General features: G+C 38.7%; 2 protein-coding genes across 8 annotated transcripts; one reads left to right on the top strand and one right to left on the bottom strand.

Moving 5' to 3' along the window:
* The first annotated feature begins 1535 nt into the window (after positions 1–1535).
* Positions 1536–24801, top strand: LOC129718176 (kelch-like ECH-associated protein 1B). Of its 7 annotated transcripts, none has more exons than XM_055668663.1 (5): positions 1536–1675; positions 20933–21235; positions 21297–21554; positions 21614–22296; positions 22356–24801. In XM_055668663.1, the coding sequence occupies exons 2-5, from the start codon at positions 20945–20947 to the stop codon at positions 23560–23562; spliced, it is 2439 nt and encodes an 812-aa protein (XP_055524638.1). In that variant the 5' UTR covers positions 1536–1675; positions 20933–20944; the 3' UTR covers positions 23563–24801. The 7 variants fall into 7 exon arrangements, with proteins under 7 accessions (XP_055524638.1, XP_055524640.1, XP_055524636.1 ...); XM_055668665.1 differs by lacking the exon at positions 1536–1675 and adding an exon at positions 1699–1862; XM_055668661.1 differs by lacking the exon at positions 1536–1675 and adding an exon at positions 1921–2024.
* Positions 24763–25828, bottom strand: LOC129718187 (28S ribosomal protein S11, mitochondrial). Its single transcript, XM_055668683.1, has 4 exons — positions 25420–25828; positions 25128–25359; positions 24996–25061; positions 24763–24942 (listed from the first exon to the last, which is right to left on the bottom strand). The coding sequence occupies exons 1-4, from the start codon at positions 25602–25604 to the stop codon at positions 24835–24837; spliced, it is 591 nt and encodes a 196-aa protein (XP_055524658.1). The 5' UTR covers positions 25605–25828; the 3' UTR covers positions 24763–24834.
* Between the last annotated feature and the right edge of the window lie 1411 nt (positions 25829–27239).

Here is a 27239-nt window from a genome sequence, read left to right on the forward strand (position 1 = left end):
AACAAGCCAGTCGTCGTATGTTCGAGTCCCGCTCGGGAGAGACTGTTAGCACATACATGAGATATACGTAACACTCAGGAAGAAATCTTCCAAAAAAGTTGGTACAAAATGAACTACTCGAATGGTACCACACTCTGAATAAAATCACTGTTTGAGTTGTTTTTGAAGGCAGTGTACCTGCGCAGCCCTGCATTTGTCTCGTTCCCACTCGAAAAATGCTGCATTGATTTTGTAAATAACTTCTTGACAGTTCCTTATCGGCTCGATAAAGCCGAGAAAAAGAAAATTCATTTTGTTTATTATTTATCGAGCAGTTTGACAGGACGAGGTACGGAGTACTATGGGGCAACATGTACCAGAGTGAAACGCCAGTGTTACGTATGTCTTATTTATGTGGTACCACCATCTGAATAAAATCACTGTTTGAGTTGTTTTTGAAGGCAGTGTACCTGAGCAGACCTGTATATATATCGTTCCTACTCGAAAAATGCTGGATTGATTTTGTAAATAACTTTTTGACAGTTCCTAATGGGATTTTCTTTGGGGCTCGATAAATCCGAGAAAAAGAAAATTCATTTTGTTCATTATTTATCGAGCAGTTTGACAGGACGAGGTACGGAGTACTATGGGGTAAAGTGTAACAGAAAAAAACGTCAGTGTTACGTATGTCTTATGTATGTGGTGCGTCTTATGTATGCGGTGCTAAAACGAATTCATTAGTGTCAATGCACACTTCTTTGTTGTTGTCAGAGGGATGGCAGCATAAATAAAACCCCGATATGTGGGCGACTGTCAAACGTGTAGAGTTTAGATAGGGCTGCCATCCCCTTGGTTGTTGCCCTTTCAAACTGTGCGCAGTCCATTTTGGTAGGAAGTGCGCAATACACTGTAAAAAGTCGACACGTTACTGCCGTTACACGTCGTGGTTACAGCCAAGTGGATTCCACTTACTTCTGTGCTAATAGATGAAACATTTCATATCTAAGTGGAATACACTTGCGTTTCAGTTCACATCACAAAATCAAGTGCCTTAAGCAGGTATTACACGAAGCAAATATTTGCTATTTTTGGTACAGGTTTTATTTTGTGCAACTAAAAATCGTACCAAAAATAGCAAATATTCGCTTCGTCTAATACCTGCTTTACACTTCGGCCTGCCATGCCATGCATACCAAAATCAATCGTTTTACACTCAGATTCCAATGCTTACACGCGTCAAATGCCAAAACAGGTTGAACGGGGTATAGTCCAAACTGTCTGGGTTATCGTTAAACCATATGGATTATCGTCCGTTTATGGTTCCTATTTATTAGGGTAGGCTCGTTTATTGACATTCATATGTAAAGCGCATTAGGGATTAGCGTGCGATTTATTTTCAGTGTATACTTTGACGCACACATCTGCTGGACCTAATCGAATAATAGACACAGAGTGGACTGGCGCTCTTTTGACATTCCTATGCTATCTGTCATTCTTTTCCTTTTGAACTATCTTTAGCAAATCTAGCAACATTCACACTCTTTCCGGAATTGAGAAAGATGAGTGTCCGTCTCACTCAGTTCGATATTTTCAGTGTTGCGAAAAAGTTGTAAACAGAAGTGCTTGGCGTATATTTAGCAAGTTTTTTTTTGGATCTATCCAATCAGCTATCACTCTTTTCGTTTGATCTGATTCAGTAAGTAGCTTGCAGCTTTTCGATCATGGTATAAGCGAAGATAGGAATGTATCGAAGATTTCTATGCGTGAGCCATTTGAGCTCGAAGGCAAAATTTGCATTTGCCAACAATAACAGCAGCAGCAAGAGGTGGTTTAATAAAGACTAAGTCGAGTGTTTTGTGATTACGTAGATCGTATGCAATGAGGTAAATTTACCTACCTCATTGGATTGTATGGGCACTCATAAATATCGTAATCTTTAAGTCCCGCACGTACGCATGACTCGGCAGTATCAGAACAGAAGTAAACGCAATCGTGATCCTAGCCTACCTAACTTCTGGCTTCCGTTCGTGGATAAGAGTCACCAAGTTAGTGCATGGATTATGAAAACATTCCTTGATTTGATATAAAACACAACTTTACAAAGCGACACTACTTTCTTGTGTATTCATCTAGAACTCTTTTGTTTTGTATAGCACCATTTTCTTTTTTATGCCCTTATGTAGCATTTATCTAATGTTCGTTTATATAGTACAGCTGTGAACGATAACAAAATATTAGATTTGCTTAAATCAAACTGAATTTGCCTACATAGGTGCTCAATAGGAATGCATTCCTATTGAAGAGTGGGTGTTGAATTTGTTTGTGATGTTGAAAACTAAAAGTTGGGTGAGTTAGACCGTAAAGTTGAATTGACATGTTGGTCAGAAAAATTGGTAGACCTCGATGAGGACGTGGATTTTTTGGCGTCAAATTTGAATGAATAGAGAGGCAATCCCAAAGAGTTTGCATTTATTACAAGTTGTTACTGTAATGTTAAAAATTGTAATTGCAGGTTTATCGAACATATTGTTCGCTGTAGAAATAAAACGCCTTACTAAATAGATGTGATTACAGACTTAGCAACTTAGCAAAATTTTGCTTAAAATAACGAATAATCATTTTTAAGTATATACCTATATATACGAATAACTTCCACATACAACAATTTGTATTGGGAATAAGAATTGGAAGTTTCACAAAATAATTATTTACATATTTTTTCTCTTATTTATTTCAACTAAGCGTGCTTTTGATACGTAGTTATTTCTACAGCGTGTAACTATATCTCGTATTTTTTGGGCTGTTTTATGGAAACTTATTCTGTTTGTAAATGCATATTATTGTCATTTTTTAAGCTTAACTACAATACGCTGAAATTCTGATATGCTCTTATGATAATTTGAAATGAAATATATATAATAAGCGGACTGTCGTAAAAATTGTTGTGGTTAATTTGTGCTGTTGATCGTTTCGATGGAGGTTTCTAGTGGTAAAAATGACTATACAACATGCCAATTTACTCTCAAAGTTCTATTTAATAATGTGAACGTAATGATGAGCTAATCATTTTACTATCGCGGTTAAATGCGCAAGGACAAATTGCGCAAGGACTTGCACACAAGTCAGTGAAACTTGTACGCAAGTTGAATATTTTTAGCCGAAAAAACGTGTAAAAAAATTGAAAACCCCAAATAAATCATAATGCATGCTAAAAACTTCAATTTTAATTTCGTTTAATAATGTTGCCTGAAGCAGCAGCAACAGGTAAAATGCACAGCAGAATTTATTTTGTATGACGAAAACACAAAAAAAAACTCGCATTTTCTCACAACGGCAGGCCTAGCGGAAAATTGTGATTATGAGCGAATGTTGGTCTACTAGTGGGTCACCATTCCTGAAAATATCGTTTTTGGGAATTTCCTTATAGTGGAGTAGTAGTCGAATAAGTGACCTACACACGTATACAAGGAAAATTATTGAAAAAATCGAATTTCCCAGGATCGGCCGATCTAGCGGAAAATTGTGAGTATGAGCGAATGTTTGTCTACTAGTGGGTCACCATTCCTGAAAATATCATTTTTGGGAATTTCCTTATAGTGGAGTAGTAGTCGAATAAGTGGCCTACATACGTGTATGAGGCAAATTATTGAAAAAATCGAATTTCCCAAGATCGGCCGGCCTAGCGGAAAATTGTGAGTATGAGCGAATGTTGGTCTACTGGTGGGTCACCATTCCTGAAGATATCATTTTTGGGAATTTCCTTATAGTGGAGTAGTAGTCGAATAAGTGACCTACACACGTATACAAGGTAAATTATTGAAAAAATCGAATTTCCCAAGATCGGCCGGCCTAGCGGAAAATTGTGAGTATGAGCGAATATTTGTCTACTAGTGGGTCACCATTCCTGAAAATATCATTTTACTCCACTATAAGGAAATTCCTAAAAATGATATTTTCAGGAATGGTGACCCACCAGTAGACCAACATTCGCTCATACTCACAATTTTCCGCTAGGCCGGCCGATCTTGGGAAATTCGATTTTTTCAATAATTTGCCTCATACACGTATGTAGGCCACTTATTCGACTACTACTCCACTATAAGGAAATTCCCAAAAATGATATTTTCAGGAATGGTGACCCACCAGAAGACCAACATTCGCTCATACTCACAATTTTCCGCTAGGCCGGCCGATCTTGGGAAATTCGATTTTTTCAACAATTTGCCTCATACACGTATGTAGGCCACTTATTCGACTACTACTCCACTATAAGGAAATTCCCAAAAATGATATCTTCAGGAATGGTGACCCACCAGTAGACCAACATTCCCTCATACTCACAATTTTCCGCTAGGCCGGCCGATCTTGGGAAATTCGATTTTTCCAATAATTTGCCTCATAGACGTATGTAGGTCACTTATTCGACCACTACTCCACTATAAGGAAATTCCCAAAAATGATATTTTCAGGAATGGTGACCCACCAGTAGACCAACATTCGCTCATACTCACAATTTTCCGCTAGGCCGGCCGATCTTGAGAAATTCGATTTTTTCAATAATTTGCCTCATACACGTATGTAGGTCACTTATTCGACCACTACTCCACTATAAGGAAATTCCCAAAAATGATATCTTCAGGAATGGTGACCCACCAGTAGACCAACATTTCTCACAATTTTCCGCTAGGCCGGCCGATCTTGAGAAATTCGATTTTTTCAATAATTTGCCTCATACACGTATGTAGGCCACTTATTCGACTACTACTCCACTATAAGGAAATTCTCAAAAATGATATTTTCAGGAATGGTGAACCACCAGTAGACCAACATTCGCTCATACTCATAATTTTCCGCTAGGCCGGCCGATCTTGGGAAATTCGATTTTTTCAATAATTTGCCTCATACACGTATGTAGGTCACTTATTCGACCACTACTCCACTATAAGGAAATTCCCAAAAATGATATTTTCAGGAATGGTGACCCACCAGTAGACCAACATTCCCTCATACTCACAATTTTCCGCTAGGCCGGCCGATCTTGAGAAATTCGATTTTTTCAATAATTTGCTTCATACACGTATGTAGGTCACTTATTCGACCACTACTCCACTATAAGGAAATTCCCAAAAATGATATTTTCAGGAATGGTGACCCACCAGTAGACCAGCATTCCCTCATACTCACAATTTTCCGCTAGGCCGGCCGATCTTGAGAAATTCGATTTTTTCAATAATTTGCCTCATACACGTATGTAGGCCACTTATTCGACTACTACTCCACTATAAGGAAATTCCCAAAAATGATATTTTCAGGAATGGTGAACCACCAGTAGACCAACATTCCCTCATACTCACAATTTTCCGCTAGGCCGGCCGATCTTGAGAAATTCGATTTTTTCAATAATTTGCCTCATACACGTATGTAGGCCACTTATTCGACTACTACTCCACTATAAGGAAATTCCCAAAAATGATATCTTCAGGAATGGTGACCCATCAGTAGACCAACATTCGCTCATACTCACATTTTTCCGCTAGGTCGGCCGTCCTTGGGAAATTCGATTTTTTCAATAATTTGCCTTATACACGTATGTAGGTCACTTATTCGACCACTACTCCACTATAAGGAAATTCCCAAAAATGATATTTTCAGGAATGGTGACCCACCAGTAGACCAACATTCCCTCATACTCACAATTTTCCGCTAGGCCGGCCGATCTTGAGAAATTCGATTTTTTCAATAATTTGCTTCATATACGTATGTAGGTTACTTATTCGACCACTACTCCACTATAAGGAAATTCCCAAAAATGATATTTTCAGGAATGGTGACCCACCAGTAGACCAACATTTCCTCATACTCACAATTTTCCGCTAGGCCGGCCGATCTTGAGAAATTGATTTTTTCAATAATTTGCCTCATACACGTATGTAGGTCACTTATTCGACCACTACTCCACTATAAGGAAATTCCCAAAAATGATATTTTCAGGAATGGTGACCCACCAGTAGACCAACATTCCCTCATACTCACAATTTTCCGCTAGGCCGGCCGATCTTGGGAAATTCGATTTTTTCAATAATTTGCCTCATACACGCATGTAGGCCACTTATTCGACTACTACTCCACTATAAGGAAATTCCCAAAAATGATATTTTCAGGAATGGTGACCCACCAGTAGACCAACATTCCCTCATACTCACAATTTTCCGCTAGGCCGGCCGATCTTGGGAAATTCGATTTTTTCAATAATTTGCCTCATACACGCATGTAGGCCACTTATTCGACTACTACTCCACTATAAGGAAATTCCCAAAAATGATATTTTCAGGAATGGTGAACCACCAGTAGACCAACATTCGCTCATACTCACAATTTTCCGCTAGGCCGGCCGATCTTGGGAAATTCGATTTTTTTAATAATTTGCCTACTCTACTTGTGACCTACACACTCAATGTTTGTGTCTACTAGAAATTCCTTAAATAAATTCTGCAGATGAAAGTGAAATTGGGTTTTTAACAGTTTTCTGATGTATTAGAGATGGTTTTTATTGAAAGAAATTTTTTTATTTATTTTCACTACGTAACTTGAAAGCTGACTTGCATGCAAGTCCTTGCGCGATTTGTCCTTGCGCATTTAACCCGGGTGTGCAACTGTTGAAGAGCCTAGAGACGAAATGAGAGTCGTCGTTTATTTCAGATAAGCCGATGCTTTGAGCCACCATAAAAACTTTTTATTTTCGGATATGCTTTAAAAGCTTAATTACACTTACATTTCATTGTAGGAATTATTTCATGCATTTTATGCTTTGGAACAGGCAACAGTAATTCTTAGGTCATACTTTCTACTTGCACAAACTTCTGTGATTGTGGCAACGTAGTGTAAATGAATGGAACGCTACGCCTGTTTAAATACGCAGCCACACAGTCTTCATGAAGCATCCACGGATATAAAAACTCCCGAAACCACGTCCAACTAGATTTTCCTAATTGGTATTGAATTGATTGGTTGCTATAAACTGTTTAATGCTAGGTGTAAAACCGTCAGTTTTGGCCATAGTCTGTTCGTGTTATGCATGGAAAATCGTTTTCTAAATTTGAAATATTACCCAACGTTACTCGATCATAGACTAGTCCTCGTCCCGCCGGTCGATTGTTTTCATCCACACAACACATCCAACGAGCACGAGATATACCACGGATCTTCACTAGTCGCTCCCCCGATATTTGTGGCATGTGGCCAGTTCACTGTAGTCTACGTTTTGTCTTTATCAGGAATCGTGGCTGTAGGGAAATCAGTGTCCTGTACTGTGTCAGGAATTCTTTGGTTTCTCTAAACTTGTCAAGGATTTGATGCATGATGAACATTTGACACTCTCAAACGAAAACATCTTTGGAACAAAATGCGGTAGAGAATTTTGTACGCATAATCGAGAAGTGGCATACCTCGCACTCGAGTCGGTGGCATCTTTTGTAGACTGAGAAAATGCATCCGCCTAACCAGTCCGCTAAGAGTTTACTGGCGACCTACGCTTTCAAGATGCATGGTTCCTGGTTTGCACGCACTATCTGCTCTCTACCCACTGAAAAGTTCGGCTGGAATGTCATCCTTTAAAGTTGTTCTAAGGTTTTTAGCTCATTAGGAGACATCCACAATTTACGTGGACAGATTTTTAACCATTGTGTACCCCCTCCGTGCACGGCCCCATAAATTCTAAAAAGTTTGTTTGGATCGTGGACATTTTACTAACTACTCCCCTCCTCCTCGTCCACGAGAAATGTGGATAGCCCCATACAAGCTTTCTTGACCCCGCACAATCCCATTTCAACTAGCAAATTTTCCAATAAACTTTCGTACTACATCTTTTAACTTGTTTACGTTTATGTAAAATATTTGAATTTTTTTAAGCTTTTGTAAATTAATTTTAATATGGTTGGACATGTAGTCAAAAGTTATGCAACGTGTTTCGAAGACTGTTTAAACTCACTCACTTTTTTCAGAGATGGCTGATTTCCACAAAGTTAGTGTCATATGGAAGGTCTAGATGCCTCATAAGACCCTGCTTAATTCTATTATAATTTGACTGTAACTTTGTCTGTTATGTATCAATATGTAAGAATATAAAACTCCATTATCTCAGAAATCACGCAACCGATTTGAACAAAATAGGTATCAAAGGAACGGGCTGTCTTCAAAACCCTTAACTAACGAATTTTATGATGATTGAACATGTGGTTCAAAGGTTATGAAAAGGAACGTGTTCAGATAACTTTTTAAATTCACTCCTTTTGCCAAAGATGGCTGGACTGATTTCAACAATCTTAGTTTTAAATTAAAGGTAAAGTTGCCTTATTTGTACCCATTTTATTTGATTATAACACTGGTCGACAAAATCGACAAAATTGCTGCCCTAAAGCTCATAATGGTTGCCCTAGAAAGATTATAGCTTTTTAACCATTTCGATGAAATTTGGTGCCCCTAGCCATTGTCAAAACGCGTCAACGCACAAAATTTAGCATATTAATTGCTCACCGGGTTCGTCCCTTCAACGTTATATTTACGAGAATACTCATTTAAGTCTCCGAATGTTAGTGGCTAGGGGCACCAAAATCCACAGGAATGGTTATAAAGCTATAATCTTTCATTTTTTCTCAGTTTGATCTTCGGGGCAACACCTGTGTTGACCAGTGTAATCGGTTTACCAGTTTTATTTCAACCATTATGCAGGGTGTCGAAAACCTGGGAAAAACTGGAATTTTTAAATCATGGAAATCAGGAAATATCAGGGAAACCTGAAAAACAATCAGAGAAAGCATTTTGACCAAGCCGCGATTATTTTTTAAACGGCTTTTCAGTGCCAAAATGTGCCAGTCTATCTTATTTATTTTAATAGTTTTCTTCATTACATATATGTAAAACTTATAGACATATCTATATGTTTTGAAAGGCATATTTTTCATCTTTCCAAAACGGTCAAAATATGAAGAAACGGTTGAAAAATGACAAAGTTGAAAATAAAAATATGAGCTAAGGACCAAACACGAGGTTTTGACCATAACTTCAAATTTCAGGGGTATTGGAAAAACTTTATGTATGGGCGCAAGTAACACCCGACTAGAACTACAGCCTACACTAGTTCACTTCAGAAGTTCTTGATTTTTATTACATTTCTAGCACCGTGAAATAATTGTGTGATGTGAGGCCAAGAATTATTTTTTTTTATAATATAACTCAGTCGAAATTTTTACAAAACCACCAAAATTTTATTCGTTTATGAATATACTTTCAAAATGCGTGGATTTGTAGTATTTTTCTTACAAAAATGGATTGCAGTGTCCTTCTTACAAAAATAGGCGGCAATTTCATCTCAAAGTTCAGTTTTGGGTCCAGTCTTGTACAACATATTTACTTCAGATCTTCCTGATTTGCGTCCAGGATGCACGAAGTCATTATTCTGCGATGACACTAGCATTTCCGTAAAAGGAAAAATATCTCTCCCAATGCTTCTAAAACTCAAATGATAACTTCCCGTAAGTCTTCTTCTAGCTTCTTTCCTCAAGCCAAATAACAATCACGTTATCAAGATGAATGGGGTTATTTTAAGTTGGTCTGACAATGTTAAGTACTCGGGACTAATATACGCCAAAAAACTTATTTTCAAAGAGCATATTGAGAGTATACGAGCAAAGTGCATCAAATATACGAGATGTTTATATCCTCTCATTAACAGGAATTCTAAACTTTGTTTAAAGAACAAACTTTTGATTTACAAACAAATTTTTAGACCATCAATGCTTAATGCTGTACCGATCTGGCCAAGTTGCTGTTCAACAAGCAAGAAAACGCTTCAAAGGATTCAGAATAAAATTTTGAAAATGGTTTTGAAGCGTCCTCCTTGGTTTGGTACACTCGAATTACATAGACTTACTGGTGTTGAACCATTAGAAGCTATGTCAAATAAAATTATTAACAATTTTCGACAAAAATCGTTGCAATCCTCAATTGCTACGATAAGCTCTCTTTATAGCCAATAAGTTAGCAATTAAGTTAGTTGTAAGTTTACTTCCTCTTTTCTGACAAGTAAGTTTAAATCACTACGACTGATAAGTGATAAGTCCTAACTGCGAAAGCAAACAAATCTTAGCAGTTAAAAATTTTCTAACAGTGTTGAGAAGTCACCATTTGTGATTGGATACGCATTCTCATTTTTTACTAATATTTATCATGAATACTTAAGCTACTAACAACCCTCCCTTTGGTGCTCCTAGTGAAGATAACTTTTTCAGAGACTTGAATGAATTTTCTTGAAAGCTAACGTTGAAGAGACGAAGCCGGCGAGCTTTTTAATCGACCATTTTTGATTTGGTTGAAACATTGCATAGATGTTTCTATGGGCAAATTGCTGTTATTTCTCTTTAATCACGACTCGTTTTTGAGAAGCTATGTAAAAACGCTATTTTGGTGAGGCGTTTTTGGCAAAGTTGTAGATAATAATTTTGTCTTTCTGGAAAAAATATACACTCTGAAAATTTTTTGTTAAAGAAAACGTTAAAAAAAGCTCATTTTTTAAAATCTATTTTTTTTAATTATTAACGATTAGCTCAACATTGATGGCTGTCCGATCATGTAGAAATAAGAAACCAAAAAATAAAATTTTTCCAAGAAACAAAAAAAATAAAACCTAAACATTTGGTTTGTTTGGCATAACGTCTTTAAAAAAAAATTAAAAAAAAACTATAAAATTAGAATTAAAAAAAACGTTTTTAGAAAGTTTATTTAAAATTTTTTATTTATTTTTTTTCCTATTTTTTTTGCAGAGTGTATATTATTTTCAGAAAGACAAAATTACTATCTACAACTTTGCCGAAGACGTCACACCAATCAAACAAACCGTTCTAACTCTAAAAATATATGAAAAAGGCTTTCCTGCATAGCATTTTACATAGCTTCTCAAAAATGAGTCTTGATTCAAAAAAATAATCAATCCCTCGATCAGTATTTGCGCGCACAAAATGGCATCTTTTCCCATAGAAACATCTATGCAAAGTTTCAACAAAATCAAAAATAACAATTGCAAAAAAAATATCAAAACTGGGACATTTTTTGTGGTTTGCTCTGCTGTGATATCCTTTATATCAGTGGCTGAAAAAGCAGATTGCTTAGCAGAACCTCCTCGTCCCAATAGGTCAATTAATGATTGCTTCCATGAGCTTAGACTTTTCTGATGTCTCGAAGGTAAAACTTTTTCGAGGAGTTCGCAACAATTTGCCGATCTGCTGTTAAAATGTTATAAAGACTGATGTCTTAAAAGAACACATGTTGACATGGGCAACAGTACCGCAAGGATATTAGTAGAGCGCTGGTCACTCGTCGTAGTGCGGCGCAGTGAAACTCGATATCCTACGTCACCATTTCATACAACTCATAGGACTGTTAACGTCGCCTTGCCCATGCTAATAATATAAAGTCACATTAAACTCATAAAAACATACTCGCAATACGAAAATCAAGTAGACCCAGCCCCTGCTTACGCTAATGAGATAGGAAAAAATCATTGAAGCCCTGTGTACAAAATTTAATGTTGATGCTCTCTATAAGAAATGAATTCCCCCTCTATAATTTTCAATTTTTTCCAGCCGTTAAATATTCCTTGTATGAAGACAAATGCAGCCCAAAAAGAGCTCAAATCGAACGATCCATTTCTAAGTTATGGAGATCGTACATTTCGGCCTCTCCTTTTTTTGTACTCCTTTCCTTATAATTCATATACAACTAGTTGTCCCCTCTAAGCATTGACACGACTGTTCTAATGAAAACCACACCACAATGCCTTCTTCATTAGAATGGTGGACACTGCTGAGCGTACAAACAAAAAGTAGCATTTGTTTATGGAAAAAAACATTACTAAACGTAGATTACATTTGCAGCGTTGATCCAGTAATAATTAACTCTAATAAAAGGATCTTTTTTTTTGTAAATAAAAATGATAGATGTTTTGTTTAGTATACCTTCATTAGAATCGTGGTTTTTCCATACCCAACGTCTCGATACTAACACCCAATTGAGTGCTGCATGTGTTAAACTGTTGGTATAGCAACCGGTAGTGATATCTTGCCCTCCCTCGATCAGTATTTGCGCGCTCGTGAACATTATACGATTAAATCCGCGTCTGTTTTGCAGACTCATGCTGACTACTCACAGGTGGTTATGGCAGAGCTGGAACCGGAGCGATACAGAAGTTTTGTTACTACGTTGTGCATCAGACACAAAACTGCCGGCTGTGACAGATTTTGCGGTGGATTTTTATTATATAGTTAGTACACCAGAAATCATTGATGGACGTATTGTTTCAATGGTCTTTCAAGTGTTCGATCCGGGGAAAACTCCACAGCTGTCATAGTGTTTCTTTTTTTCTGTTGTGAGGGGTGTTCTCTACAACAACATATTTGGTGAGACAAAATGTGCAATCAACTCGCTAAGAGTGGTAGATTATTATTAACGCATCGTGGCACGTTACCCCTCAATGGTCTAATCGTTATATTTAGACCATTTATAATGAAATGAATAAAACATATCGGCGCTATTTCAGTCACCATCCGTAAGCGAGGGAATCTTTTCTTATCGTTTGGCTAGAGATGACTTGCTCAACGTTAAAGATTACATTATCGTAATCGGTGACGCTCGTCTTTGAAAAACATGAACGCAAATTGCGCTGTTAGGAACTGACCTTGCATATTGATATTTTTTTCTGAAAATTTGAAAACACCTGCATAAATATTTAGTCTGTGCGATCATGTCGAGCCCCGCCCGTTATCAACCGGATTCCTCTCACATGTTGAGTACGGTTCTTGATTAGTTTGTCAAGAAATTGTTTGACTTTATTTTCTACGGCCACGCAAAAATAATAAAATTAAATTTTATTCCATTTTTGCGTGGAAAACCTAACCTATTGGAAAATCCATGTTTTTGTATTCATTATTTTAGTCGGAAAACTTCAGTGTTTAGCTTATGGCAAAACATTTTTTCTATCTATTGTTAAGATTTAAAGTTAGGATAATTTATTTGTATGGTCAATCTCTCAAGTTAATTTCAAAAGACTTACCAGCCGATCCAACGTGCTTGTGCCAACATTTTTGTATGTCTTCGAAGCATACCAAAAAGTCCTTCTCGATTCAGTTTGAATCTTTCCAGTCGACTCAAAACTTAAGTTTTATTCCCTAAACTTCAAGCCTTCAGCGCTCTCCCTGCCTCCTTTAAGGTCATTATACCTCTTGTGAACATTTTTTGCAACATCTTGAACCTTTCTGCTATTGAAGTTTCCGTCAACGAACAAAATGAGCTCTCCTTTGCCCAAATAATCAGACATTGTTGAAATTCCGCCAATCGGATACGTTCGTTTTTCATACCATACAAATATACAAATATACCATACTGCCCTAACGCTCAAAATAGTTTCCCTAGAAACATTAGAGCTTTTCAACCATCCCATTGAAATTCAGTGCCTCTAGCCAGTGTAGAAATGCGTCAACTTACAACAAAGTGTCGCACAGTAATTGCTCGCCGGGTTTGTTGCTTCAACGTTATGTTTACGAGAAAACTCATTTGAGTCTCTGGAGAAAATGTTGATTGCTAGGGGCACCAGAATTCACAGGTATGGTTAGAAAGCTATAATCTACACCTATGTTGACCAGTTCTATCTTCATAGACTAACAATATGTGACTTTCCTAGCGTAAAACTGGCTTAAATAGTAATGGGGTCCTAAAGTTTTAAATGGTTTTCTGATTTTTATATATCAGCTAGAAGAGTGCAATTTTCTGAGCAAAACGTGATTTATAAAAAAATGTTTGTCTTTTTCCTTTGAATTTTAAATGAAGGATAAAAATCTGCTCGAAATGCCTTAATTGACAGTTCTTTCATATACCGTACATGGGCAAAACGTCATCTAAGACCTTTCGAGCAGTTTTTTTATTCTTCATTTAAAAATCGAAGGAAAACGATAAACGTTTTTTTTAAAAGTCACGTTTTACTCAGAAAACGCGGCTTTTTCAAATGATATATAAAAACCGATATAGCTTTAGGACCGAATTGGCCGACGCAATACTTATGTAATGCGTTGAAATTTATGTCAAAGATCGGAAAAACAAAGTGATCGGAAAGCTTGTTGGATATATTCGTTTCTCACAAACCGCACAAAAAAATAAAATGTATCAATTCCAATGGGACAGTGGCTCACTGTTTTTTAAGCTGAAATAAATGCTATTTTAACATGCACAAACATTTGCTTAGCTAGGAAATTTAAGTATGCCAATATCTGTATTTTCTCAGATAGTCAAGCAGCCCTCAATGCATTAAAAGCATACACATGTCAGTCGAAGTTGGTATGGGATTGTATTCAATCCCTACGACAACTAACTGCAAAAAACGTTGTTAATCTATACTGGGTGCCTGGTCACTGTGGTATAGAAGGAAATGAAAAAGCCGATCTCTTAGCAAGAATTGGTTCTTCAGCTGCATTCATCGGGCCGGAGCCATTCTGTGGGGTGTCTTCATCCTGTTTGAAATCTGAGCTCAGAGGCTGGGAATCAATGATGATTGATGCCAACTGGAGGGCTTACTCCAAAGCAAGACAATCTAAACTATTCATTACGCCATGCAATAGAACCACACGGAACCTACTCAATATGAATAAAGCTGATCTGAGTACGTTAACTGGCCTACTGACTGGATACTGTCCGAGTAGGTATCACCTTAAAAAATGGGTAAACTGACAGATGACGTTTCTATAATTCTGAAGTAGAAACCTCGGAACACTTACTATGCCAATGCAGCGCATTGATTCAGCGAAGACTGCGTATTCTTGGAAAAGGTGTCTTTACGCCTAACGAGATATGGGCTGCTGAACTAACAAAGGTAAGGAACTACATCAAAGAAGCCATACCTTTTTGGGGTGAAATGCAAAGTCTGGGGGCGGCTATCACTGATACCCATAGTGATGGAACGAACTGACAGTGCATATAAAGTAACGCGGAGTATACCACAATATATCTAACTAATGGTAGCAGTGGTCATAGGCTCCTACAAGGGAAAAAAACGCACAAAAAATCACAAATTAAAATTCGCACAAAAACAGGTTTAACATAGGGTAAACTACAGACGGTGTTATGAACAGATACGCAAAGAGTGAGGTCGAAAACTCCAAGTGAACCGTCAAATCGAGGCTCCAAGTGTGCAAAGTAAACAAACTCATGCCTGTTACTTTTCGTACAGAATGTGTGTTGCGATCAGTTTAAATTCTGTGAATCACGTGCAATTATGGTTTCAACGAAAAATGTGTTCGTCATGCTCATGTTATGAGTGATGCATTGGAAATTATTATAATTGTATGAACAAGCACTGAAACTCAGTAATATATCCTTACAATGTTTCGAAATTTCATTACACTTTCTAGTGCGTATGAAAAGTCATGCAAAAATGAATGTGGTTGCCAGAACTGTTTAAAAAAAAATATTAGCAAAGTGTTGCCATATTTACTGCTTTTCTCTTTGCGTATCTCTTTATAACACAGTCTCTAGGGTAAACATAGGGTAATGGAAATCGACTTTTCGAATTTCGTTTAAAAGTTGGGCTCAAAAATTTGGTCTTCTCGAAAGAAGTCCCCATGCAAAATTTCAGTACGAGGGGTATGAAAAGTGATCGAAACATGACCAAGTGGTTTAGGAACGGCCCCTAGAAATGCATGAAATGTCAAGATCTGATGTTATCTCATGAAAAAAATTGTTTGAAAAAAAAAAAACAAACTTCAGGGACATGGAAACTTTTGCGCTAGGTGATTGCGCAAAAGACTCTTCTATCTCGAACATTTTCTGAATTCCAGACAATCGAAGTTCTGGAAAAAAATGAATCGCTTTTTTTGGAATTAAAGAAAAGTTTCCAGTTCCCTGTAAATTTTTTTCGACGATCAAAAAGCTTCAACTTTGACCACTTTGAGGCTCTACTTCCCGAAATCCGATTGAGCTGAAATTTTTCATAATCTTCAAGATTTAACTTTAGAACCCTAGCGTGAACGAAATTAGAAAAGTCGAATTTCATTGGCATTTCAGCAATAAAAAAATGTTGATAATATTTATGATTCAGGTTGATAGAAAATACAAAATATATTCAATTTAAGACTAAAAAATTGAGCATATGAGCCAACATTCAAAAATATTTGATCGTTCAGAAAAAAATCGGAAAAAAGAAGAATTTGAGATTAATAGAGAGTCAAAAACTTAACTTGCAGACACACCATCTGTTCATAGACTTCAGGGCAGCGTACGATTCAGTTAAGAAAAATGAGCTACGGCTCATAATGAGCTAATAAGCTCAGAATGGCTCATAATGAGCTTCGGGGTAGACCCCGCACTCGTTGGATGTGTGCTGTCGACGAGGATGCACGCGAAATAGGTGTTAGGGGCGATTGGAGGATAGCAGCCCAAGACCGAGGGACATGGCGACGTATTCTGGATTCGGCACTGGATCGATAATTGGTCTGTCGCCTTAAAACCAAAACCAACCAAGGGAGTTGAAAAATGAAAATAATCAAAACATTAACCATTTTTAGTACATACCTAATTTTTTTAGAAGCTAGACGAACACTCACTATTAAAAAAAAGTTTACATAGACCTATACATAAAAAGTGCTATTGTATTTCAATCCTGATAAAAATCTCATGAAAAAAATCCTTTCATGACCTTAAATGTGCGTTTAAAATCCGTTATCTTAGTAATAAAAAATAATGAATAAAATTAGGAACAACTTGAAATTATTTTTTTTTTCTTTTTTTTTTCAAACTTATATGAGAAAAAATAGTTTTTACAGTTTTTTTTTGTATCTAGAATGTTCCTTTGAGAACAATGGCATTTTGGTTCAACGGGATGCTGGCTAGAAACACAACACAAATATATAAGTTTATCTAAGTTATTGTATCAATATGAATATAAAAAAGCAAAGCCTTGGTGCTACATTCCGTATCGGAACTCGACCTTCTGTTTATTATACACAGACTTCGAAGCCAACTGTTTGATGTACAGGACAATTGCGGGGCTAGCGCTGCGATCCTACTGACACTAACAGTCTCTCCCGAGCCGAGACTCGAACCTACGACGACTGGCATGTTAGGCCAGCATCGCACCTCGAGACCAGCTGGGACTATGAATATATTTATATATTCTATATTTCGGCTTTTCTGGCCTCTAGATGGAGTTTTTGAGCTTAATTAGGGATCATTTTCTTTTTTGGCCTTTTCTGGCCTCCAAAAGGGTTCTCGGCGTTTCTGAGCTTAATTTGATATCATCTCCTATTTCGGCCATACTTAGCATGATTTGGGATCGTTTTCTATTGCGGCCTTCAGAAGGGGATTTGGCCATTCTGAGCTTATTTTGGGATCAATTTAAGTTTCGGCCTTTTCTGGCCTTTAGAAGGGGTTTTCAGCCATTCTGAGCTTAATTTGGGATCATTTCTTATTTCGGCCTTTTCTGGCCTTTAAAAGGAGTTTTCTGAGCTTAATTTGGGATCATTTCCTTTTTCGGCTTTTTCTGGCATTTGGAAGGGGGTTTCGGCCATTCAGCTTAATTTGGGATCGTTTTCTGGCCTTTTCTGACCTTTAGAAGGAGTTTTCGGTTATTCTGAGCTCAATTTGGGATCATTTTTTATTTCGGCCTTTTCCGGCCTTTAGAACAGGTTTTCGGTCATTCTGAGCTCAATTTGGGATCATTTCCTTTTTTGGCCTTTTCTAGCCTCTAGAAGGGTTTTTCGGCTATTCTAAGCTTAATTTGGGATCGTTTTCTTTTTCGACCTTTTCTGGCCTTTAGAAGGGGTTTTGAGCCATTCTGAGCTTAATTTGGGATCATTTCCTTTTTGGTCTTTTCTGGCCTTTAGAAGGGTTTTTGGTTCTAAGCTTAATTTGGGATCATTTCCTTTTTTGGCCTTTTCTAGCCTTTAGAAGGGTTTTTCGGCTATTCTAAGCTTAATTTGGGATCGTTTTCTTTTTCGACCTTTTCTGGCCTTTAGAAGGGGTTTTCAGCCATTCTGAGCTTAATTTGGGATCATTTCCTTTTTGGTCTTTTCTGGCCTTCAGAAGGGTTTTTGGTTCTAAGCTTAATTTGCGATCATTTCCTTTTTTGGCCTTTAGAGGCACTTTTCGGCGTTTAATTTGGGATCATTTCCTCTCTCGGCTTTTTCTGACCTTTAGAAGGGGTTTTTGGCCATTCTGAGCTAAATTTGGGATCATTTCCTTTTTTGGCCTTTTCTGGCCTTTAGAAGGGGTTTTCGGCGATTCTGAGCTTAATTTGGGATTATTTTCTATTTCAGCCTTTTCTAGCCTTTAGAAGGGGCTTTCGGCGATTCTATGCTTAATTCGGGATCATTTTCTATTTCGGCCTTTTCTAGCCTTTAAAAGGGTTTTTCGGTTATTCTGTGCTCAATTTGGGATCAATTTTTATTTCGGCCTTTTCTGGCCTTTAGAAGGGGGTTTCAGCCTTTCTGAGCTTAGTTTGGGATCATTTCTTATTTCGGCCTTTTCTGGCCTTTAGAAGGGGTTTTCGGCCATTCTGAGCTTTTTTCGGGATCATTTTCTTTTTCGGCCTTTCCTGGCTTTTAGAAGGGGTTTTTGGGGATTCAATACTTAATTTGGGATCATTTTCTTTTTTGGCCTTTTCTGGCATTTAGAAGGGGGTTCGACGATTTTGAGCTTACTTTGGGATGATTTCTTTTTCCGGCCTTTTCTGACCTTTAGAAGGTGTTTTCGGCGATTCTGAGCTTAATTTAGAATCATTTCCTTGTTCGGGCTTTTCTGGCCTTTAGAAGGGGTTTCCGGCCATTCTGAGCTTAATTTGGGATCATTTCCTTTCTCAGCCTTTTCTGACCTTTATAAGGGTAAAATACCTTACCTTACTAATCAGTCCCAAGCCATGGTGTGTCGTTTGTTGTACGTAAGAGTCGTTTCCATTTCACTCGGTCCATGGCTGCAGTTCGTCAGCTCTGCAGTCTGCGTAGGGTCCGTAGGTCGTCTTCCATCTGATCCATCTACCTTGCTCCTTGTGAACCGCTCCGTCTCGTCCCTGACAAATTGGTCTCGAGAACCATCTTTACCGAGCTGTCGTCCGACATCCTTACGATATACCCAGCCCACCGCAACCTACCAATCTTAGCGGTGTGGACGATAGATGGCTCTCCAAGCTGCTCCTGCACTTGGTGGTTCATTCGCCATTTCCACGTTCCGTTCTCCATCTGCAGTGCACCAAAGATGGTCCGCAACACCTTCCGCGCGTTGGTCCTCCACAAGCATAGTCAATATCTCATGGCCGTAAAGGACTACCATTCTGACCAGTGGCGAAGCCAAACAGTTGAACCGACTCCTGTTGATCCCCGCTCTTCTAATAACACCTTCCAATGCAATAATTACACTTGCGTACCCGACCCCTTCAGAGTCGAAAAAATGAAAATTCTTTTACCTGCCATTCCGTAAGAACTCAACCGAATTTGATGCGACCACTTTAAAAGATCACAAATTTATCATTCTTTTTGGGACAGTAGAGGGCATTTCAAAATTATTCGTTGTTCCAGATTTATTGAGGGAAACCGTGGGGTAAGTACCCTTCCAGGAACACAGGCTAAATTGAAAACGGAACCGAAACCTGGTTTGCGACGTATCAAACTTCAAGTGCCGAACCGCGAATATCTGATCCGCGCGGTCACCCATGAATACCGACTGGCAGTGCCCCACGAACTGCTTCGCAAATGGTGATAGTTGACGGCAGAGTATTTGGGAGGGCACCCTGTCGGCGGCGCTCAGCAGAGTCATTGCCCGGTGATTGCAACACTCTAGTTTGTCGCTCTTTTTGTAGATGGGGCACAGAATACCTTCCATCCATCCCTTACTTTCAAAACTTGGCAATGACCCAGTGCACGGCTCTAGCGGGTGTTTCTTCCCCATATTTCAACAGTTCGCTGCAGCAGCTTTGCTGTTTTTCAACCGACCAATCTCCTACTTCATCTTCAGGAGGTCAGAGGTTGGAATCCTATTGTGTTCTACTCGTGCTCCAAGATCCATAGCGTATTCACGCTCTACAATACCACCGTTTAGATGCTCATCGAAGTGCTGCTTTCACCTTCCGATCACCTCACACCCGTCTGTAAGTTGGTTGCCGTCTAAACTCCTACACATAGCGGCTTCCGGCACGTAGCCTTTACGGGAGCTGTTCAATTTTTCGTAGAACTTCCGAGTGCATAAGCTTAGTACATCCCTTCCATCGCTACGTGATCTCGGTTCTGTTATTGGTCCACCGTCAAACTAGTCGTTTCTATTATTCGGAGCCTTTGTACTAGTAGCGCTACAGCGGTGCCATATATGGTGGCTTGAATGCTTCAAGAGTAGCTGCCCCAAGTTGCGCTTCCGTAGAGCCAAGCAGAGCTGTCTCCAGCTGCTGAGCGTATTTCTGTGCAATTCCGGTGTCCCGCAGTTGCTCAATGTTTGGTCGTGGCGTTCGACTTCGGCGGGTGTTATACACCGTCGAGAGTTTTGAGCGCATGCACACAGCTAGGTACTAGATAGTGGTCCGAATCTATATTCGCACGTTGATGATGTCAGAGAAGAACCTGCCATCGATTAGATTAGGTGATCTCAAGATGGAATGCGGATATCTTTGCGGAGGAAAAAAAATTCAAAAAATAATTATAAATTAAAAATCCTAAAATGACCACTTCTTATAAATCCTATTTTATTTAACGAAAACTGCAACTGTAAGCACACATGGATGGTTGTTTAAACTTGGAGGAATAAAAATTTAAAAAGTTCGATTTTTCGCTTTACTAACCAGAAAAAAAATGTTTTGCTCGTCATGATCGATACATATTGAAGAACAAAAATATTGAAAGAACTTTTTTGTAAACTTTTTATAATCTCCGTATTGCAGAAGCCGTTGGCCATGGATACAGAAACGGAGTTGATGGATCATCCAGATGAGCTCAGTGAGAACTTCAATGGCAAGGATGAGCTCGGCGATATGACCTTCTACATGTCGAACTATGCCAAAGAAGTGCTCAAGATGATGTTTATGATGCGCTCTCACCACATGCTAACGGACGTAACCCTCCAGGTGGAAAAGGAGACTTTCTATGCGCACAAAATCGTGCTGTCCGCTGCTAGTCCCTACTTCAAAGCGATGTTCACTGGAGGCCTTAAAGAGTGCGAGATGTCCCAAGTCCGGTTAAAAGGGGTGAGTTTAAGTGCAATGAAATCTATCCACTACAATCGCAACTTTAGAAGATGACCCTCAGGTGTGTCCAACAGCGATGGGTCGAATTCTGTTTTTTATGTATACAGGACACATACGGGTAACCGAGGTGACGGTGTGCACCCTGTTGCCAGCTGCAACTATGTTCCAGGTACCGAATGTGATAGACGCCTGCTGTGACTTTCTGGAGCGTCAACTTGATCCTACAAATGCGATAGGTATTGCCACTTTTGCGGAACAGCACGGATGCCAGGCACTCAAACAGAAAGCCAACCAGTTCATTGAACGCAACTTCACCAAGGTATTTTGCAAGTTTCCGTTTGATTTGTGTTTCGATTATGACGTTGGTTTTGTTTTTAGATTTGCCAAGAGGAAGAGTTCCTACAGTTGTCAGCCATTCAGCTCATTTACTTGATCAAAAAAGATGAACTGAACGTGCAAGGCGAACGGGATGTGTATGATGCGGTACTGAATTGGGTCAAGTTTGATGAGGACAATCGCTTTCCGAAAATGGAACATATTTTGTATGCCGTTCGATGTCAACTTCTCACACCAAATTTTCTGAAAGATCAGATGAAAAACTGCGATGTTTTGCGAAGGTCCCCAGCTTGTCGAGAATATCTAGCGAAAATTTTCGAAGATCTTACCTTGCATAAGCGACCAGCAGTCAAGGAACGAAAGCCAAACACGACACGAATGATTTTCGTTGCCGGTGGTTACTTTAAACATTCTCTGGACGTGTTAGAAGGCTACAACGTGGATGACAAAGTGTGGATCACACTGCCAAAGTTGACGGTGCCGCGATCTGGACTAGGGGCTGCTTTCTTGAAAGGAACGTTCTACGCCGTGGGAGGAAGAAATAATGCACCCGGGTCTTCGTACGATTCGGACTGGGTTGATCGCTATAACCCGGTGGCGGAGAGCTGGAGGCCGTGCGCACCAATGTCGGTACCACGAAATCGCGTCGGAGTAGCGGTAATGGACGAGTTACTTTACGCCGTCGGAGGTTCAGCCGGTGTGGAGTATCACAACACTGTAGAATAGTGAGTACAATCTTCAACATTTGGGTTCAGGGTTAAGTTGATTTCTCTATCTGCTTTAGTTACGACCCAGAACATGATCGGTGGACTTTGGTGAGACCAATGCATTCGAAACGGTTGGGCGTCGGTGTGGCGGTCGTTAATCGATTGCTCTATGCTATTGGCGGTTTCGACGGACAACTAAGGCTTTCATCGGTAGAATGCTACCACCCCGAGAACAATGAGTGGACCATACTTCCATCTATGAAATATGCACGCTCTGGGGCTGGTGTTGCCGCTTTGCAACAGTATGTGTATGTTGTGGGAGGGTTTGACGGAACCCGACAGTTAGATTCGGTAGAAAGGTATGACACGGAACTGCATATCTGGGAAATGGTAGCGCCTATACAAATCGCTCGCAGTGCATTGTCTTTGACTGTATTGGATGGCAAACTATATGCGATGGGTGGGTATGATGGACAGAACTTTCTAGCATTTGTGGAAGTTTATGATCCGGTAACCAATATGTGGGTAGAAGGCACACCACTTACCTCTGGTCGAAGTGGACACGCATCGGCAGTAATCTATACGCCTTCCTGCATTTCGAGCTATATGGAGAATTTGAATATATGTGAAGACTCTAAAGGAAGCGGCAACGAAAGAGGTGGAAACGGAGATGGTCCATCGAATGACAATCAGAAGGTAAACTTTGAAGCTTCCACATCCAGGGGAACAAACTTTGGGAATGGGAATGGCTGTTATACGAGCCATTGCGTTGAAGAGGGCGAAAATCTTCATGCTGATCAGCCAAGTGAACGAGAAAATGCCATGGAAACTGATTCTAGTCAAATTGATTCGAGCGAAGACGAGCCAACGGATGCAATGCCTGACAACCAAGTGCCTCCAATTGCAGTACCTGTCCCATGCAGCATCACTCGAAAGTTTTTCACTCATAGGACTAAAAAACTTACATTGACGGCTTCCAGTTCACCAGAAAATGATGAGTGTGGAGCAGCTCCGAACTGCAAGGCCAAAAGAAAAGCTTCTAGTGGGTGGAACGAAGACAACTGTCCTCTGATCAGGCAAATTACATGCTTCGTATCGTCCATAGTGAATCAATCAAGTTCAAACAATAGCCTTACTGGGAGCACTAGTAATAGCAACATTGCCAACGAAGCAAGAGCAGATCCCGGTCAACAATCACTTGCAGAGTGTGGCGAAGCCAAAACCAGTCGAGGCTCCCTAGACGTGCCGATTACTAAACAGCAAACACATGAAGACATTGGATAGTTAGGGTTAACTTGGAGTCACTCCAATTTAACATATTCGAGACAACAGTTAACATTACGATCGATTTAATCACAAACAAAAACAGTTGATTATCAGCTGAGAACCTAACACGCTTATGAATGACTCCACTCATGCAAAATAGCATCAACAAATATGCAGCTAAATGTTGGTTGTATTGTATACCACTGTTGGCCATATCATGGGATTTTTAATTGACCAAATCCGAAACTGGAAACTATTCAATTTCAATCTATGAAATCATCATAGAGTACAGAAAGCTGCATTCCTATTGTAAAAAAGTTATGTACATAGAGTTAGGTATTTTCTTCGTTTGTTACTTAGTAACATTTAGAGGGAAAGCGAAAAATTACTTCAGCCGTCGACTTAAATTAATATAACGTTAAGATGAAGGGTTTTTAGTAATAGAACCAAATTTATACCATGTATAAATTTGGCGAAATCGCTTCAGGCATAGACGAATGTAGTAAATAAAAGAAAACTTGCGCCGATAGATGTTTAGGAGCGATTTTACTCGAAAAACTGCAAATAACGTGCTGAACATATTCGGTATACTGAACATGTCGATCCCTTCGTGCAACCAACTGTAAGGGTACGTCATGTTTTGTTAGGTTTTCCTATTATCGTATGCATCGACCAACTGACAAAAATACAGATTTTTATACAAGATATGACAGTTTTATTAACAAATTGATCACTGCAAATTAAGGCCCAAGTGCTACCATACCGGACACTAACTCCGTAGTTTACCCACATAAAAATAAGCTGTTGGCAATCAAAAACAAATTTCAATCAAAAGTCTTTGATAGTAACAAAACTCATTTGCTAAGCAGTGCCTGAGTTAAAAAAAAAATATTTCATTTTAATTACGTTTGTACAATTTGACAACAAGTTAAATTAGACTCAAGTTATAAAATACAAATAAGGTTTCAAATAGGAACTCTGCTCATAGAACATACTTTACTCAAGTATCTTAACCTCAATGTAGCAAACACGACTTCAATACCGGTAAACGATACCAAGTAGAGAAAAAAATAGTTTAGCAGAAAAGGATTTATCTTATTCCATTGGCATTGACCATCAAATACATGTCTATGTTGCATGTTCTTGTACGAATGCAGACAAAGATCATGCCTGCTAAATTAGGCTTTCGAACTGTTTTTTCAGCAATGCATTGCAAAATAAACTACGACCGTCTCCTTTTTTCCCTCAAATTTAAAACCTATTAACCTCATCTAGTAGATTTTGCGTAACCTAAAGCTTTCTTTGTTTGCGTGGCCGTGGTGGGTTCCAAGATACACGAGTTGTATCGGTGATTGAGACGATATTTATACCAGCCATTTCCAATCCTTTGATTGCCGACTGAAAAGAATAAATATTAGAAATATCATTTCCCAACCGGTTATAGGAAATACCATTCGTCCTGGTCCCAGTCCACGAATTGTCACTCGCACATTTTTGTATCCTCTTTCGATGGCTTTCTACATGATGAATTCAAGTGTGTAAAAAATACAGAAGAAAAAAAAACCGGATATATTTGGACTTACTGTGCAAATGCTGATTGCGGTGGCTTGCGCGGCGATGTTCGTACCCTTACGGGTGTTCTTGAAACCTTCGATTCCGCATGACCGGATCAACTGGGGAGTTCCTTTGGCGTCACAAATGGTAATTATAGTGTTGTTTGGCGAAACACGAATGTTGCAAATAGGAATCTCATTAAATGGTATACCGTTGAAGAGGGCGGTTGGTGTATTGGCATCTGGGAAGAAGCGATCTCGTCTAAAATACGAAGTAAATAAAACTGTAATAGGTTTGAAATATAAATAACTGTAAACTTACTTGGATATTAGGGCGTCCATGCCCATTAAACGTTCTCCAACAGTACCTTCGTCTTTAGTGGGCAACGAAGAAAGCATGCTTTTGCGGTCTTCTGATTTGAGGAGTATTGCGCTGTGCCCTACCGGGCGATTGGGGATTGCACGTAAAACGCTTCTTAGAGCGTAACAGTTTTTTAGCAGGGCCATACTTGTGGTAAAGTTAATGTTACCTAAACTTACTATTTATTGGTATTTTTCTTTCTGCGATGAAGATAACATGTAGAAAGTAGGACAGTTGTCAGTTTTTGTTTTGATTTTGACAATTCTCGCTGAACATGTGAAAAGGGCCCAAGTGCCATATGTAAACAAGCCACAATTTCACGTTTTTCTATGAATACAAGCTTAATCTACTCGTACAAATAAGATTGTTTGATTAAGAGTTAATTCTTTTATCAATTAATCTTATTGGTAAGAGCAGATTTCGCTTGTATTGATCAAAAAACGAGAAAATTTGGCTTGTTTACATATGGCACATGGGCCCTTTTCACATGTTTGGCGAGAATTTGCTTCTATGTACCAGAGATGCCAGATGTTTTTGAAAAATGTCTGCAACTGCTCGAAAAACTGGAAAAATCTGCTTGAAATCTGAAAAAAATCTATTCGTTATTCGAAAAAATTTCGCTCGCGCTTGTAAAAGTCTTTAAAAATCTGCACACATTTTGAGAAAAACTGCGCAAATATAAGGAGACTCTGACAAAAATTTGCAGAAACTATGGAAAATCTGTGCATATCTGCAAATCAATAGAAATCTGCACACGGACTCTAAAAATCTGCGTCTTGCAGACAAATCTGCACATCTGGTATCCCTGCTATGTACATGGTTAAAAGATTGTAATGAAAACCTAAGGGGAGACAACTGGGTATAGATTTGCATCCACTTTGGGAACCACTCGCTAATTGGTTGAAATGGAAACCCCGAGTGCGTTAAAATTTATCATCAGGCTTGCTGGCAGTGTTGCTGAACAACATTGTTCGTTGTTTTGATTTATGTTTTTTAATGATGTCACCTGTTATAATTATAGTTATAACACATACATAAGACATACGTAACACTCAGGAAGAAATCTTCCAAAAAAGTTGGTACAAAATAAACTACTCGAAAGTACCAACCTCTGTAAAAAAAAACCTCTGAGTAGTTTATGGAGGTTGTGTACATGCGCAGCCCTGCATTTGTCTCGTTCCTACTCGAAAAATGCAGCATTGATTTTGTAAACAACTTTTTGACAGTTTCTTAAGGGATTATGTTATGGGCTCGAGTAGAGCCGCGATGAAGAAAATTCATTCCGTTCATTTTCGTCGAGCAGTTCAAACTGGTGTTGGTACCAGGTGATGTGGGGCAAAGAGTACCAAAAAAAATCGCCAGTGTTACGTATGTCTAAGTATGTGGTTATAATCTAAAATAATTTCAAGTGAACATTAAAAAAAAAGTACAAATACGAGAGTAGTAAGAGATCCGAGTTTGATCTTCATTAATATCATTTACCAAAAGATCCAAAAGTGCACAAGGAGTTATGACGGTTTTGCGTGAAGCATAAGAACAGCATACCGCTGCTCAATGTCGAGAGTAAATAGTGTAGTGTGAGCTTATTTCTATTAGTACAATTCAGATGGGTCAATGAATGAATCATAATCATTGATGGATAACACGTACGATTTTAAGTATATTAAAGATGTAGAATCTCCGGTAACCCTCAGACGGTAAAATTATCGCCTGCAGGAGGAATTGTACATAATGCATAAAGCATTAAAAACATTCAAGTATTTTCCGAGTGAATGGCATCA

Source organism: Wyeomyia smithii, chromosome 1 (genome assembly GCF_029784165.1).
Source record: "Wyeomyia smithii strain HCP4-BCI-WySm-NY-G18 chromosome 1, ASM2978416v1, whole genome shotgun sequence".
Taxonomy (NCBI): Eukaryota; Metazoa; Arthropoda; class Insecta; order Diptera; family Culicidae; genus Wyeomyia; species Wyeomyia smithii.

Excerpts from the sequence above, each read along its gene's own strand:
- LOC129718176 (XM_055668660.1), top strand. The coding sequence starts at position 12,164 with ATGCTGACTACTCACAGGTGGTTATGGCAGAGCTGGAACCGGAGCGAT. Across the intron at positions 12,293-20,932 it reads CGGTGGATTTTTATTATATA|AAGCCGTTGGCCATGGATAC; the intron begins GTTAGTACACCA and ends TCCGTATTGCAG. Across the intron at positions 22,297-22,355 it reads TATCACAACACTGTAGAATA|TTACGACCCAGAACATGATC; the intron begins GTGAGTACAATC and ends TATCTGCTTTAG.
- LOC129718187 (XM_055668683.1), bottom strand. The coding sequence starts at position 25,604 with ATGGCCCTGCTAAAAAACTGTTACGCTCTAAGAAGCGTTTTACGTGCA. Across the intron at positions 25,062-25,127 it reads CCGCAATCAGCATTTGCACA|AAAGCCATCGAAAGAGGATA; the intron begins GTAAGTCCAAAT and ends TTCATCATGTAG. Across the intron at positions 24,943-24,995 it reads GACTGGGACCAGGACGAATG|TCGGCAATCAAAGGATTGGA; the intron begins GTATTTCCTATA and ends TATTCTTTTCAG.